Source organism: Sciurus carolinensis, chromosome 6 (genome assembly GCF_902686445.1).
Source record: "Sciurus carolinensis chromosome 6, mSciCar1.2, whole genome shotgun sequence".
Lineage (NCBI taxonomy): Eukaryota > Metazoa > Chordata > Mammalia > Rodentia > Sciuridae > Sciurus > Sciurus carolinensis.
The window spans coordinates 27,643,873-27,661,436 of record NC_062218.1 but is presented as its reverse complement, the minus strand read 5'-3'; the positions used below and the strand labels follow the sequence as shown (position 1 = coordinate 27,661,436).

Here is a 17,564-nt window from a genome sequence, read left to right as displayed (position 1 = left end):
CCTTAACAGGAGACTCTTAGGAGCCCTGCCATTTTCACTTTTACAATCTGGGTGAGTATGAGAGTCATGTGGGAAGTCTTTGAAAACAAACTCCTGGCCCCTGCCCCACATGGACCTGCAGAATGGGCCTTTCAGACATGCCCTGGGATCTGAAGCCAGCCTACATACACCACACCCTCCTGCTGCACAGCAGACAGATGAGGGCCGCCTGCACACTTGCATGAGTCTCTGAGCAGAGACTGCAACTGCCCTGGGTTCAGAGAGATTCTGAGGACCATTGTGCTGCCTGTCGAGGCACCAAGTCTTCACAGTACCTCGAAGCTGTAGGAAAACACCGGCTCCCCTTATAAAAGCTCGGGAGCCCTGTGCCAGTGTTTCTCTGCATTCATAGTTTTAGTCCGTGAAGGTCTAATTTCCAGTAGGAAGGCACAACTTCCTGTTTTAATACTAATCACAGCTTCATGAACTTGGTGCTCTTTGTTCTTTGTATTAGACACTTAAGTTCAACTCACAGAAAAATCTAGCTCAGATCCCAAAGGAGAGAGAGTTTCCCATCCAGAGCAACTTGAATCAACCAGAAATGACACTTTGAGATGTTGTGATAATAGTCTTCCACACCTAGACACTTCTGGAAACACACAGAATGGGCACTTTATCAACTATTCTACCTAAACAAAACACAAAAGGCCCCCTGATTTCTTTCCAAAAATGAGTATCTACCTCAAGGATACCCTCTTCCAGGTTCTCGCCTCCGTGACCACAAAGCAAGCATCACACAGCCACGTCAGACTTACAGAGTTGCAAGGTCCAGCTTTGCTCTTCACTCCTTTCAAGAGATGAGGTCCTCTGGTCTTTCCCAATTCCTAATCTCCCAAAAGTTTTCCCAGATTTCCCCAACTGCGATTCCAGAAATGCTAGAACTGATTCTCTTGATGCCAAAGGAAGCCGGATACAGGTCTCTTGATTGATGTGCTAAACAAACTCTTCCTAGCTCAGCGGTGACAACCATACATTTGGCAGAGACAACCATTATTTCCATTTTTGAGGGTTTTGTTTTTTGTTAAAAATATAAAAAGGGAGAGAAGTTCTGATTCACTCAAGAGACATCACCCATTTCCAACCCTGTCATGATGAAACTCCTTTATTTAAAAAAAAAAAAAAAAGAAGTCACTTTTGGAGGGGTAGGGCATGGATCTTCCCGCCTCCCCCCCACACACCCGAAAAAGGTCTATTTTTTTTTTTTTTTTTTTTTTTCAGATTAACTATGATTGTTCACACTTGGGACAGAACACACACTTTTTTTTTTTTTCTGAATGGTCAGTAATAGCACCTCACGTGCCACTCTTTTTATTGGAGGACCTATAGCAGTGGTTCTCTCAAACCTTAGCCTGGGTCCAAATCACCTGGATGACCGATTAAAAACAAATTGCTGGGACTAGGGATATAGCTCAGTTGGTAGAGTGCTTGCCTATCAAGCACAAGGCCCTGGGTTCAATCCCCAGCACCGCAAAAAAAAAAAAAAAAAAAAAAAAAGAAAAATTGCTGAATGCTGCTCCTAGAATTTTCTGATTCAGTGGGGCTGGATAGAACCTAGGATCTGCATTTCTAACAAGTTCCCAAGAGATGCTCATACCCCTGGTCCAGGGACCACACTTGAGAACCATTGCTGTACAACAGATAGCTTTATGATTAAGAAATAAGTACTGAGTATGTACTGACTACAAGGTACTTCAGTGGGGTACTGATGGCCCAAGTAGGTATACCTGACTTCAAATTTTTTAAATTCTGAGTATTTTTCCTTCCTGGAAGTGATAAACAGTCAGCAAAATAGAGAACAGCAGGAGCTAAGGGCCAGGGCAGCAGGGACTGGCACATTGGGAGAGGGACAGATCACTGTAGGTACTCCAAGCAGAGGGAGGCTTCACAGATAACTTGGTGCTGTTTCTGGTCTTTGAGAGAAAGGCAGAGCCAGATAACCTGAGAGGAGGGCAGGTGAACAATACCTCAAAGCAAAAATATCTGGCTTGCTTTCAACATCTACTCTCCCATCCCTGGGGAATCTTGGCATATGGCAGGGAAATACTGGCTCACCACCTCCCAATAAATGTCTTTCTTTCTCTCTCTCTCTCTCTGTCTCGCTCTCCTTCCTTCCTTCCTGGGGATTGAACTCAGGGTCACTTGACCATTGAGCCACATCCCCAGCCCTATTTTTGTATTTTATTTAGAGACAAGGGTCTCACTGAGTTGCTTAGCGACTCACTGTTGCTGAGTCGGGCTTTGAACTTGTGATCCTCCTGCTTCAGCCTCCCGAGCTGCTGGGATTACAGGTGAGCACCACTTGTAAGCACCAGCTTACAAGTGTCTTTCTTAACCAGCCACAGAACCAGAAGAGAATCACTGTTTCTCACTCTGCAGGTGGTGGCAAGGCCAGCCCTAGAACTGCTGCAGTGTCCTGGGGTGCTGGTGTCTTGACTGGTGGAGGAGGCAGACTAAACCTGCTGAAGAGCAGATGGAGAGGGACCTGGGGAGGGCACTTGCTGGGGGCAAGAGCTGTAAGGAGTCAGAGGCTCAGTGACCCAGGCTTATGCCTCAAGGTCACTTGAGAATTGGGTAAGCTCTGAAAGAAGGAAGTGGTGGAGGATCACAGAAGAATCTGTCCCAACGCTCACCCCTTGTTATACTTCAGGTACTATGCTGTGTTCTAGGGATATAGAGGTGCCTAAGCCTTCCTCATCCTTGCCCTTGAAAATTTTATGTCCAGTTAGGAAACAGAGCAGTAAAAAGACAAATGATAAAAACAAGATGATAAACACTATGATAGATGCAGAGTGCTATGTGGGTGCAGAGCACAGACGGAATAACTCGGGGGCTCAGGGAAAGGGATGCTTTAGGGGAGTGACAGTTGGGCTGGGTTGCCACGGATGTTGCTAGGTGAGGAAGTGAAGGTGTTCATGGTCTTCCAGGTAGAACAGCAGGTGTGAAGGCATGGAGTAGTGAGGAATTCTAGAGTACCGGGGAAAAACAGAGCTCATAGTGCTAGCGGGATGGGTGTGTGTGTGTTTGTGTCCGTGTGCGCATGTGTGCGCATTCATGGAGCTGCTGGGAGCAACGTGGGAGACAGTGCAGCTCAGTTGTTCTTTGTCATAGGCTGGGGATTGGTAACAGGATCCCCATTGGATACCAAAATCCACGGGTGCTCAAGTCCCTTATATAAATGTCTTAGTGCTTGCATCAAACCTATATATATTCTCCTGTACATTTTACATTACCTCTAGATTATAATGACTTATAATGCCTAATACCATGTGGATGCAATGTACATAGTTGTGATATTATTTAGGAAATAATGACAAGAAGAAAAGGCTGCATGTTTCTGTAAAGGTGCCATTTTCCCCCTCAAATTATTTTTGATCCATGGTGGGTAGAATCTGCTGATGCAGAGCTCATGGATGCTGAGGGCTAACGGCATTCTACATTAAGGAGTTGAGATTTTAACTTCAGGGTGATTGAGAGCCACTCAATTACATTAATTGCTTAAGTGACACAGCTAGATTCTCATTTAAAACATGACTGCTGAGTAGAAGATGCGATGGAGATGAGAGGTGGGAAGAAGGATATCAGGTGGAGCGGAGGAGGGCCATACATGTAGGGACTTCTGAGACCAAAACTGACAGACTTTAATGGATGTGCTGGTGGTGACACTGGGGACAGGTGATGGAGAGTGAGCCCTGTCACTGAAGCCAGTCCCATTCAGGACAGCAATTATGCAAATGACTGTATTTCCCACCATCCTCCTTGTCTCTTTTGCTTGAGTTTTTACTCTTCAAACTTGATATTCAACATATGGTGTCATGCTGAGCACGGCTGGAGCTTTTTGAATGGAACATCTCAAGGCCGCTTACTGCAGCAATGGAAAGTAAATCACAAGCGCACCCACGACAGACCCTTAGCCTTCATATCACATTTGCTCAACCTAAGTATGAGGAGCACGCCACAACATCCGGGTGCAAACGCAGTCAGCGTCCAAGGAGACCTGGGCAGCAGGCTTAGCCATCAACATCTCTGGAGTCAGAGCCTTTGTGACTCAGTTGATTACAATGGTACCAGATGTCTTTCATTTCAGTGGTTCTTTTGTTTTAAAAAGTTACAAGAGTCTTGAATTGAGAACAGTAACTAAAAGAATCGTTCCAACAGTTTAGCCTCTTGTACAAGGCTCAGCAGGGCAGAGCCAGGGAGGCTGGGAGGCTGGGAGGCTGGTTGCCCACAGTTCCTGCCTCAGGACTGGTTCTCCTGGCCTGAAGCGAGCTCACGAGAGTGGCTAAGAAATGCCTGGGGCTCGCGTCCAGGGGACATGCTGGGACCCCTCCTCTGTGAATGCTTCATGAGGGGTGAGGGGAAGGGTGCAGAGAAGGGACACTGTTGGAGTAGGATTGCTTCTCGTTTCTCTGCTGACTACCATGGATTAGGATAGTGTGTGACACCTGGAGGTGACAGTGCCCCAACACCCTGGACCCTGGTGGGGAAACATTTGTGAACACTGCCATGCCTCACTTGCTTCTTCTTAAAGACAGCCCACAGTTTCCCAGGTAAAGTGTGTATGATGGTGTGCACGGAGATTCCTTTGGAAAAGCTGTAATGATAAACACGTAAAATAATGTGATTAATTGATAAACTACTTTTTTTTTTAAAGATAATATTATTGATGATCATGGAACCTGGCCACTGCTATGAATGTAAGTTAGTATAACCTCTCTGGAGAAAACTTTGGATCACGTAATTCTGCTACAAGGTAGTTAAGGAAAAAAACAAAAAAATATGCACTGACATATATGAACAGAGATATAATATACAGAATTCTTTATCATTTTGAAAAAAATTGAATACACACGTGAGTGATGTAAACTGGTGACACAAATTTTGGCATCTTCCAGCTGGGGAATGTTAGCCATTATAAATCATGTTTCAGAAGACCCTTTAACACAGGGACAAGCTCAAGTTTGTACCACTGAAACCATGGCATTTTGTAAGCATGTTTTTATAAGGTTAATTAAAAGTAGATAGGTGGGGGCTGGGGATATAGCTCAGTTGGTAGAGTGCTTGCCATTCATGCACAAGGCCCTGGGTTCAATCCCCAGCATGGCAAAAAAAAAAAAAAAAAAAAAAAAAGTAGATAGGCTTTGGGTAAATAATTCAGTTAGAAATTCATAGCAACATGTTAATAGACGGCTATCTTTGCATAGGATTTTATATTGTCTTTCGTGATTTTTTGGGGGGGGGTCAAATCATTCTTATAGTGAAACATTACTTTTTAATCAGAGAAATTCATTTAAATTATATGTAATAATTTAAATCATAATACATTTGTGAACATTTTTTATCTCCATATAGACATCTATATATCTGTATCTTTGCCTGTATATGTCAGTGCATGAGGTAATTCTCCTGTAGCAGAATTTCCTGGTCAAAGATTTTCTCCAGAGAGATGATACTTACACTCTTAGCAGTGGCCAGTTCCCAAGATCACCAATAACATATTAAAAAAAAATAGTTTACCAATTAATCACATTGTTTTACAGGTTCATTAGTGTAGTTTTCCCAAAAGAAATGTCTAAAAATTATGTGTCGATTATAGTTTCAGTTATAATATATAACATGTAATATATTTACCATATTCAATGGGTTATTTATTAGAATAGTATTTGGTATAAAAAATTCCCAGACAATCAAATAATGCCTTGGAGTCCTTTTGCAAGAGAATATGACTTATGAAATTTAAAAAATCGATGGGACTGTGATCTCCCCACAAAGAACCTTTGTGTGGCACCAAGGCTCGGGGGCTTTATCAGAGGAGTCAGATGTGCAGCCAAGGTCCCCTCTTGAGGACCCTGAGCTCACTGAGCTTTCCATTGAAATCTGGCTGACATGTCCCCAGGCACCGCTGCTCATCAGGGGTAAACTGTCCAGACTGGGAGCACAGGGAGGAGAGAGCAGGGGCTCCCCGGGCTAGTGTGGGGCTGAAGCAGAGAAGGACATCTGGCTGGAAGAGGTGGATGCTGCAGTTGTGCCGGAGGGTGCATGCATAGCCATAGTGCAAGAGCTGAGGGGTTGGAAATGGATAGAGTATTTGGGAAGTTTCTCTGAGGAAGTAACGTTATAGGACCCAACAGATGAATATGAATCAATTATGCAAAAAGGATTCCACAGAGACAGAATAGCATTTGCAAAGGTCCTGTGGCAGGAAAGTATGTAGTCACCATGACAGGCTATGGAATGGGCAGTATGGTGGTAGAACTAAGGGTCAGTTTGGTCCAAGGGGAGGTCTGGGAAGCAGGCAGGGGTCAATCATGGAGGGTAGGGTAGGTTATGAAAATTAGTTGAGTCTCCACTCTTACCAAAAGTCAAAGGAAAGCCACAGAATGGTCATAATACAAAGAGATAGGAATCAGCACTGTCTACCTCAACCCCACTTGTTAAGTTCAGGATTGCCTGCTGTTCCAGGTTGGTCTTCTGAGAAAGCCCTTTCCTTTGAGGGAAAACAGCTGGAAAACTCTTTGGAATCGATCAAGGTCCTATAGAATGCAATTTACAAAAACTTGTGGTGTTTATGATGTAATTGTGATTCCTGAGATGTGATACCTTGTGCAGCCACAACCTGTACAACCATACTCAGTGGCCCTCCATCTCCAGGGACCAAAAGTAAAAGGGAAAAAACTTTTTCTTCTTAAAGTAACATGGCAAAAAAAAAAAAAAAAAGTAACATGGTATGTTATGGCAAATGTGATGAGATGTGTATTTTTTTTTTTTATTTTGCCTTTGATGGCCTAATGATCAACAGAGATGATTTTCCAACACCCACCCACACTACCTAGGTTCAAAGCTGGTGGAAAGGAGTAACAGGTTCCAAATGGCAGAAGAGGGCGCCTTCCCCATGGCTAGCTGGATGGGAGGAAAGGACTAACAAGAGTTTATATAAAAAATGATGCATCTTTCAGATCTGAGATACAAAGAGGAGACCATGGAGCCACATTGCAACCTGTGCACCAGAAGCCACTCTGAATGTGCACCAGGTGAGGTGTGCAGAACGTGAGGGCATAAAATGACACAGGCTGAGTGAGGAAGAGCCACAAGCCGTGAGGGTATCCTGACTTAGTTAAATTGTAAGATGTCTTCTACACGAATCTGAGTGATTTTGTGTTAACATTCTACTCTTAACCACAAATCTTGCAGTCTAAGTTTAGATTCACCAACATTTGTGTTCAAACACTAACAAGAAGTAGCAGCAACCAAATCCTTGCTTATATTATAAAGCATCCTAGACATTGACGTATGCACTGGACTCAATAGCCAGTTGCATTCTTACTTGTTTGGAGTTTCAATTTTTTTTTTTTTTTTTCTGAAATGAAACGTTTCTGGAAGATTCTGAGAAAAATATTAAAAAGAATGCACTGTGGTCCTTTCCCACCCTGGTGTCTATCCCCGTCTCTGAAGCCTTCCTCCTCTGATCCTGGCACCCAAGTCTTCAGGGAAACACCATTCCAACAGAGCAGCCTGGGAGAAACCAGAGTCACACTTACTGCTCTTTGGATGGTGGATGAGCTGGTCCCTTCCTCCTCTTCCCCATCTGGCTCCTGGTCTTCATTGTCGGTCCATGAGGACACATCCTCTATGGAGCTGGTCAAATCAGGCAAACTCTTAGAGGTTAACCTGAGGAGGTCCTCTGCGGAGCTTTCCTGTGGGGATGCAAGGAAAGGTCCAGGAATTATCCCCTGGCCAACCAGTTCTGCCGACCACAGCAAAGCCTGCGCTTCCTCCTTCGGGATCATCCTGGAGCCTTCTTCTCTAACGGGCTTGATCATTTCTGTTGTCTCCTGCGCGCATGGCTAACTTCGCTTGGCTGTTTGCCCTGCTAGTATGAGCGTTCCTCCCAACTCACTCTGCTTCTTCCCAGGGCCAGACCCCCAGGCCTAGCACAGAGCTTAGATATCCAAGGCACCCTCCTCCTGCCCCAGGGCCACCTCAGTAGCATAGGCTCATTAGAAAGAGATTAGATTGTTTATTGAATCAAAATGCCAACCTGGAGACATGATGATGTCTTTGCAATGAAAGCAGCCCTTGAACAACCTTTAAAGGTCAACAACAATTCATGAAACCAGACTCCATTAAGATTAGACTCCAGGGGCTTTATCAGCCCAGCCCTCTGCTGGGCAGGGAAGGCCAGATAGGCTGTGGGATGCGGGTGCTCACAGAGACCCCAACTGCAAATGAGGACATGTGGGAGCCCAGTGCCTTCCTGGGAAATGCCACAAAATGGGGGGCTGGTGTCCAGGGAGGGAGGGGCATAGCTAGAGTCCATCAGAGGCCAATGAGAGAACTGTGCTCTCTCCTCTCCTTCCCACAGCAGCCGTTTCTTCAGGGAAGGAAACAAGTGAAAGTTTTCATCATCATATGCCTTGAGGTTGACAGAATAGAGGAAATGTGGGAAAAATACCCACATTAAACAGCGGACTTTACAAACTATTAGTGCGTGGACACCTAATGACGGTGACATTTGTTACCCATTTGATGCTGCTTCCACCTGTAAGGAACCTGAAGAATCTTCATTTTAGATTAGCAATTGTGAATACAATGTTGTTAGTCCTTAACAAAGGAAATGAAAAAGTTACTAAACAAAAAGTGAGTTAATTTGTCTTCTGTGATGTCAATTTTGCTGGGCTGTTAACAGAAGAATAAAAAAAGGTGCCAACTGGTGAGTAGATTGCACAATAGCCACAGTATAGAACACTCTGCCGTCATGAAAACTGGTACTGTAGAAAGTACCTCCTGGGTGGAAAGCACCCTACTCTGTGAATGAGCAGATTAAAATGACACGCAATGAACATGGTATTAACAAGGCATGTCATAACGAACTAGACGTAATATCATGTGAACACCAAAAAGCCAAACGCTCCTCCACTGCTCAGGGCCCTCTCCATCTCCTTTAGTCTCCATGACCTTTAAAGGTGCTCAGGATGCACGACTTTTCAAGGGTTGTGCCAGCACTTAATTCTAGGTGGGACTGCCCCCAGAGTGACCTGTCTCCTTGAGTTTGATTCCATTTAAAAGAAATGTGTGAGGGGGTGTGGGGATGGGAAGGACAAAGGACAGTGGAATGAGATGGACATTATGGCCCTATGTACATGTATGATTGATTACACTACTGGTGTGACTCTGCACATGTTCAGCCAGAGGAAGGAGAAGTTGTGCTCCATTTGTATACAATGTGTCAAAATGCAGTCTACTGTCACGTAGAACTAATTAGAAACAATTAAAAAATTTTTTTAAAAACTGTACCCCGCTGGAAGGACACACCAGTTAGTGGATTGTATTATTGGTGACATTATCAAAATTTCATCTTTTTCTTCTTTGTATTTTTTCTGGGTTTTCTACATCAGAAATAATAAAAACCTATTATGTGGTAATGAAAATCAGGAATACAACAAAAAAAGAGTGAATGAGAGTTCTGTATTGCTATGCGATGCTTCCAGAAATAGCAAAACTAGCTTGGATATTCTGAGTTCCTTCAACAAAAACTTTCTAAGCTCCTACTATAAGCAAACAACCCATTTGGGCAGAAACATGTGACATCCTTTCTGCTATGACTGCTGTATTTCCCAAACAACGACTTAAGATTTTGTGACAAGGCGATTATTATCTAGAATAACAAGAATCTACTGTGTGTGTGTGTGTGTGTGTGTGTTTGATACTAGGGACTGAACCTAGGGGAGTTCTGCCACTGAGCTTTTTTGCCCTTTTATTTTTTGAGGCAGATTCTAAGTTGCCTGGGCTGGTTCCAAACTTGCCTCCTGAGTAGTTGGGATTACAGGTGTGGCCACTATGTCCAGCAAGACTTTTTATATTTTCATTATTCTTTATCCAGAAAATTAGAAGCTTCCCTCATTCAAATATAAAGACCAAAACAAAGTCTGTGGATTACCTTCCCTTGGTGGATATAAAAGTGGAACAGGTGCCAAGAGAAGCCTAAAGATTGACACTTCTTTTTCTCCTAATGGATAAGCACCTTGACTGGTGGAGGCCCAGATTAGAAACCAGGAGCAACGACTGCTCCGCAGTTCACTGCCTAATTGTAAACAGGGGCCCCTGGACTGACAGATGGAATGGAAACCCATTCTTGTCTTCTGTATGCTGCTCAGTCCTACAAGTTGGTGCCTCTTGCAGGAACACATTATTTTATTTTTTTTCCTAATATCATTGGCTCTGGGATTCTTTATATTTTTATTTGTTTAAAGGGCAGCTTGGTGTATGAGAAGCAGCATGAACTTTGAAATCTGGAGGACTCAGCATAAATCCTGCTTTTGCTGTCTACTGCTGTATGACCACATGCAAGTTAATGAACCACTGGAGTTTTAATTCCATCCTTTGAATAAAAAGAACCAATACCTGCATCACGGGATTTATATTTTAAGAATCCAAAGAGATAATTGGTAATAGATAAGAAGCCCCTGGTAGCGTCCTTTCTTCCTTAAGATGGTGAGTGAGATCAGAGACCAGTAATCATCTGGGAACTAGTTTTCAAAGCCCACTGGATCACCCTTCATTATTAGCTCTGTGCATGAGTGGCCCTTTTGTTGTTTTTATCTTATATATTTTTTGTGTTTGTGGATAACAACTTGATGTAGAAAAGATGTCCTCCTTTCCTCATTTTCCAAACTAGCAGCAAAAATAAGGCAGCATAGAGATGAAGGCTTGGCAGCACATGGTACAGAGAGCCCAGGCAGGAGCCCAGGTTCCTAAGCTACAGCTGGGGGTGGGGGAGGGGAGCTGCCCGAGACCCAAAGATGCTTTTGAGCTCTGGTGGGTCTGGCAAAATGAGGAAATTGTTTCCCCCTCCTTGGCACTCAGCAGGGGAATTCCTAAGGGGAACACCCTTAGGAATGCTCTCCTTCCTTGTTCCTAGTGAGGTATGCAGACAGCCCTGAGGCAGGTACTGTGAGGATGTGTGTGGAGCTCCAGGGACTTAGGAGTCCCTGGAGGACCCCATGGAACCTCTGGAAGGGGAGGAAAGGACCCTAGAATGGACTCAGCTCCTGCCTCCAGGGGCTCAGATCTCTACATTTCCTACTGAGCCTTCACCAAGTATCTGCATATTGGAAGCCTGAGAGTCCAGTCAAGAGTCTGGGGTAAAAGATGTAAAGGAATAAAAGCAGATTTTTTTTCAGATAGCTCCAAGTATTCTTCTCATCTATTGATACAGCTGTCTTTCAGTACCTGTGGGGGATTGGCTCTGGGACACGCCACCCCCTTAACAAAATCCAAGGATGCTCAAGTCCCTTTATAAAATAGTGTATAGCATTTGCATGTAACCCACACATCCTCCTGTATACTTTAAATCATCTCTAGGTTATTAGTCCTTCCTGTGACTAGATGGTTATGTACATAGCTAGAGACAACATTGTTTAGGAATAATGACAAGGGGAAAGTCTGTATATGCTCAGTATAGGAGCAATTTTTAAAAATCTTTTCCAGCTGAGGTTGGTTGAATCTGTAGATACAAAACTTATGGATAAGAGGCACCAACTGTATTCCTCTAATCAGCAGTTCATCCTGGAATTTAAATGGGAATATATATATAAACCTCAGGTGCAAGTTTCAGAAAAAAAACAGGGAAGAGGGAAAAAGAATTACCCTTACAGCAACAGTGTAGTGTGAGGAGAGGCCAAGATGCACATGGCCTCAGACCCAGTCTCCCCGCCAGAAGTGGAAGAAGTCCCGAGGCGCCATTCACTAACTGCTCACTCACACGGACTCTTTCCTAGTCTTACCACCAGCACAATCAGGTGACAGGAAGGAGAGAGGTCAGTGCCTCCCTTTCTCATCAGAGCTGTGGAGTCTGCGGTCTTTCTCCAGTACTTTGAGGCTGGTGACCAGGGGGGAGCCATGTAGATGCCGGGGGCCTGCTCATGGCCAGATGCTGATGGCATCATGGCCCCTGCAAAATGGGAGCCAGCCAATGGAAGCTCCACCTCACTGTATCATCGGTAAAACTGGGAGGAAGGAAAGGTGGGGGGCTGGGCGAAAGACCCCCAAGGCTTCCCCTAGCTCTCACCCTGTGTCTTTTTTCCTTCTGGACTTGAACATACAATGCCCGCCTCCCTCTTCCCTGCTGTCCAGGCTTCCGTACCCCCTTTTTAGTTTCACCTGTGACAACTGCCACTCCCTCTACACTGTCCTTCCTTCCACCCTACCCTTCTTCCTTTTTCCTTAGTTCTATTTTTATTATTTCATCCTGTGACACATATCTTTAAAGACTCTTAAAGAAGAGCAAAACTAATGGAATGTCCTTCAGCTTAGGGCCCCCATGCAGGCTTGCCCTGTGGATCCTGGCCCAAGGTCAACGTGAAAAGTGTGTGCACACAACCCTGGGTATGGCACGGGGAGGGCTCGAAGCCCAATCCACCACCACTGTTCAAAATGTTTCCAAAGTCCAAACAAAAGCTACCTACCTTGCTGGCCACCACCAGCTGCACCATTCCGGTGGCTGAACGAAGAATGGCCACAGCTTCCTCATGGGAGAGCCCGACCAGTAAGTGACCATTGATTACCAGCAGCTCGTCTCCCAAAGACAGTCTGCCATCCCTGAGGAAATGGAGATGGAAAAAAAAAATCCCTCATCAAGATGTCCTGGGCCTGAGGAGGGTCATTCTCCAGGAGTGAGGGGAGGGCGTGAGAAGGGAGAGTTAAAGTCAGGCTGAAGAGGAAGCAGTGACAACCAAAGACGGACTGGGATGGGACAAGTCCAGAAGCCCACTGGAGGAAGGAACATCTCCAGGATTTCAGGTTAAACCCTCGACTGGCATCAGCGTCAATGAAGCGCCCAGCTAGGTGGGGGTGGGGCCAGAGAAACCCAGACCTCGGGGTTTTAGGAGAGTCAGGTCATCCTCTTTCTAATCCTGTCATCTTGTCTCCGTGACTGAGTCATCAGCACAGGGCCGAGTCGCTGAACTCAGTCTAGAGCCAGCAAGGGTATCCTAAGCTCATGGCAGCCCTCTATCTTCCCAGGTGACAGAACCTCACCAGATTTCCTCTGGGGAACTTGTGACCACCACACTATATGGTCTCCACCCTTCCCCTCTACACCATTTTTTTTTTTTTTTTTAAATCCTTGGGTCCTCACAACCAAGCTTCATAAAGAGAAGAGTAAATCAAAATAATAAATTTTAATTTGCTATTGTTGTAGGTATCAGACCTGGCCTATAACCATGGGTGTGCAAACATTTTCTGTTTCTTTATTTCCTTTAAATTAAACTATGGTTGATTCAGAGCTTTCTTCCCGGAGGGCTGGCAGGAGTTTCTGCAGTCACTGGGATAGTCTCCCTTGGGAGCTCACAGGTCTCAGCGGCACGCTGAGCAGGGCAGGCGCCTTCAGTGCGTTCCAACTAAGCCTCCAATAGTCTGGTCTGCCATAATCCAAAAGGAGCCAGAGATTCAAGTCTGATAAGGTGAACAGACCCTCACCTAGGGTCTAAAGTGCCGTCCAAAGGCAGCTCACAACCACCTAGGCGCTGCCTGGGCTCTTCTCCCAGACCCAGCCAACCCTCTCTCACTCGTCTAGACTCTCTCTCCCTTGCTTTCTTTCAACCAGCTTCTCTCCTTTCATCCTTATCTCCTGTCTTCAACCACTTCTCTCTGTCTCCTTCCTCCAGGGCACACGCCATAATCTTTTCTATGAATTTAGGCTTTAACAGAAGACAGGAGGCACCAGAGACATCTGACAGTCTTGTTTTCTGTTCTTCAAAAATCCCTGAAGCAGAGAAATGCTAAGGGCCCCACTGGTCTCTTGGAAAGGCAAGAGAAGGGAATAGAAAAATCACAGGGTGAAAGCTCCTAGAATCTCAAGGAGACGTGTGAGTAGACCCCTTGGAAGGTGATCCTGAAGCGAGGGATTCTGGCATAAAGGAAGCCAAGGGCTCTGGCCCGGGCTTGCTTATCTATAACACCCACAAGACCAGCCTCAGCCCCAATTTCTTTCCTATTTTGCTCTAATTTCATTTCTCTCATTTCCTGTTATTAACCAGAATGTTAATACTTGGGAGTCACACACCCGTGAGACAGAGCTAGACACTACTCCAGGCTGAGAATGAGATCCATTAGAAACGGCTCTGATGGGAAATAGACAAAAACGGTTCCACGCACAGCTTATCTCTGGGCACAGAAATTTCCTAACTGCCAACTTGCCAAAGATAGACTAGAACCTAAGCTTAGGATTCATGAGAAAATGGCTACCTGGTGGGAGTTGATTAAGGCATGTGTCATTCAGGAAGTTTGGTAACACTCATTTGAGTTAAAAACATCTCAGGTTTTAATCTTTTAATAATTCCTGTCACCCAGATAACTGACAGTTGCAGATAATCTTTCTCTACTTTAGCTATTAGCATCCTTCTCTCTAAGAGGATTGAGAAGCAGGAAACATTTTGCTAGTCTGTTTCCTGGTTCGCTTCTTAATTTTGCATTCTGACTAAATACCTTTAGCTCCTTCAACTACATCTCGTGAGGTGTACTCGATTCCCCTCTCATTCCTGGGCAGGTTGATCCTGCTTTGGCCGGTCATATCCCCCCTTAGAATCAGGGTGCCTGGACTGAACTATTCCAGACTAAAGACACTCTCCTTCCTCATCAGTGACTCTCTGTGCACGTTGTGGGCAAGTAGCACATGCACCCGCCCTGCCATGCCTTGCAAACAGTAGGCACCTGACGTGAATGGACGCAATTAGCAGGGCAAAGAATATGCCTGATATTCTGGTAGGGTTCCCTCTCTCATACTCAAATGTCCTCCTGTTTTTGCACATGCTCTAGCTAATGCTTCTTCCTATGTCAGATGACTGTTCCGATTAAAAAATAAACTTTTGATCATGAACTGTTTTCAGGTCACATGGAGAGGAATTCACATTTTTTTTCCCTTCCACATCTGCACAACAGACACATGTTCATTAACTGTTTGTGAAATCCTGATCGACTTGACAAGGGAGGCCCTAGTACATGAACTGTGGTCACACTGGAAATGAATCGCTTTCCTGAGTCATCAGTCATAGTCTTAGGGAGTTAAGACGTCAGGGACGTGGTGTTCTGCTCACCAGCATATTCCTGATAAGTAACCACATATTCCACAGTACCAGCCTCCAAGAGTTAGGATCAATAATAGCTGCCTGAAACTACAACTGGTTTAGAAAGAAACCCAATCTCCCCTCCATGGTTTGGAAAATCCTGCACTATCCTCTCCAATTAGCCACTTCCTGTGTTCAGAGAGGGGTTCGATTAGCACTGCTCTTGCCTGATTTCTTCCCGTGCACCTCTGGGATCTTTATGAACTATAATTACCAGGACCCAGACCCACCGGAAGAGGACAAGCACCCAGGAAAGGGGAGGGGAGGACAGGAGACAGAGAGACAGGGGAGAGTTATCTAGTCACCTGTGAGCAGCACCTCCTTCCTTCACTTGGGTGACAACGATAGCGTGAGGTGAGCGCTTTGATCCTCGGCCTCCACTAACCTGAATTCCCAGCCCATCTGATTCTTTGAGCAGCTCCATCTTCCATATCCGACCAACTTCCTCCTTAGAAGAAAAAGTGAACATGCATGAAGGACTCTAACAGACACGTGCCACCCACACTGGAGAACAGAGCTGTCATGTCACGCCGAACATCCATCACTCATCAAGAGCCCTCACAGCTCAACTCAGAAGGAAAGTTCCGGTGGACTGGACCAGTCTCTGGCTGGCAGTGCTGTCCAACAGAACTTTCTGTGACACTGGAAATGTTCTGCTTGTGCCATCTATTAGGGAGCTACTGGCCACAGGTGGCAGTGGAGTGTTTGAAGGCAGCTGGTAGTAACAGAGGACCTGAATTTTAATTTCACTGAATTCTAATTAAATTTAAATAGCCACCTGTGGCTAGTGGCTTTGATATTGGACAGTCCAGCAAGTGTGATTACTGAGTTTCCTGATCAGGGTCCTGTTAAATGAAACTGTTTCTGCCTGAGACCCCCATGCTACTCTGTAGGTACATGGTGGCTTTAGTCTGAATCGTCTTATTTCTCATAGCTACTAATTAATAAAGGAAGAAAGAGCATGTCTTGGCCCCAGGAGACTTCAACTAGTTTGCCATCTAGTTGAGCTAGATGTTCTGCCATCTGTAACTTATGAGTTTCCTTGCCCCTAACATGGGAATGATGATCGGTACTTCTAGGTTGGTTATTAGGGTTAAATATTAGGATATTTATAGAAACGGGTAGCAGCACAACATCTAGCAGGTACACAATGAATACTGACAGGCAATTATCTACTATTGGTTAGTATCCCTTATAAGAAATGCTTGGGAACATAAATGTTTCAGATTTCAGATTTTTGTGGGGTTTAGGAAGAGTAGCATATAAATAATGAGATATCTTGGAGAGGGGACCTAAATCTAAACACAAACATTAATTTATGATTCATATGCACCCTATACATGACACGAGGCAATTTTATACAATATTTTTAGTGTACATGTGTTTTGACTGTGACCTATCATGTGAAGTCAGGTGTGGAATTTTCCAATTGTGGCATGATGTTGGTGCTCCATAAATTTTTGGATTTTGGAGCATTTTGGATTTCAGATTTTCAGATTAGTGATGCTCAATCTGTACTTGTGTGAACATATGCATATGTATACACACACACACACACATGTATGTTGAAAACATATTGAATTAAACCTCAAACTCCCTTAAAACATGGAAATGAGATCTTTGGTAGGAGAAAGTGAAAAAGGAAATTAACGTTGATATCAACTGTTGGTTGATAGGATTGGTGACATTGGCCTGCATGCTCCTTAAATACATTAAAACTGCTTCAAGGGGCTGGGGAGGAAGCTCAGTCGGTAGAGTGCTTGCCTTGTAAGCACAAGGCCCTGGGTTCGATCCCCAGCACCAAAAAATCCCTGCTTCAACCCCTGTAACAATCTGTCGTTTAAAAATAGTAAAAAAAAAAAAAAAAATCAAAAAATTAATAAATGTCTTTAAGTCATCAGGTTACTGGTAGCTTTTCTGCTTTGGTTCATCCTCCCCTCTGATCCCTATTTCATTCTAAAGATGCGATCATGCTCACTGCAATCTTGTTGAATTCTTTCAGATACTTAGCTATTTAGAAAAATGAAAGTAAAATCTTCAAAAGTGATTTATTTTGGGGTTTTACTCTAGTCTTACCCCTGTAGTTCTTTTTAGTCCTAGATATATGGGCATGGGTCACAATATATTCCTTAACATATAAAACAAAGGCTATCTGTTTTCTTCATCCATCATGAAGGTCCAATGGAACCATCACCCCCTAGAAATAGGCAACCTGCCCATTCAAGCTGCTTGCAAAGGAGAAAGAATGTGAAGCATTTGGAAAATCTGAAATACACACTGTCAGAAACTAAAATGAAACTTCATGCAATAGTAAAAAACCCAGATGTTGAGCAGTCACTGATGTGCATCAATAGGAATGTCTGGGGAAATTATCACCAGACAGAGACCTGTTGGATCCTACACTGC

General features: G+C 44.4%; 1 protein-coding gene across 10 annotated transcripts in view; it reads right to left on the bottom strand.

Annotated features, from left to right (window-relative positions):
* The window catches only part of Pdzd2 (PDZ domain containing 2), a 362,396-nt gene that overhangs the window by 72,460 nt on the left and 272,372 nt on the right, over nucleotides 1-17,564 (bottom strand). For 9 of the 10 annotated variants that reach the window (XM_047555256.1, XM_047555261.1, XM_047555257.1 and 6 more), the window contains 3 exons: nucleotides 15,464-15,606; nucleotides 12,501-12,633; nucleotides 7,575-7,730 (listed from right to left, as the gene is read on the bottom strand). In XM_047555256.1, the coding sequence (XP_047411212.1) occupies nucleotides 7,575-7,730; nucleotides 12,501-12,633; nucleotides 15,464-15,606 (432 nt within the window). The remainder of the gene's footprint in view (nucleotides 1-7,574; nucleotides 7,731-12,500; nucleotides 12,634-15,463; nucleotides 15,607-17,564) is intronic. The other variant, XM_047555263.1, reaches the window with a different exon arrangement.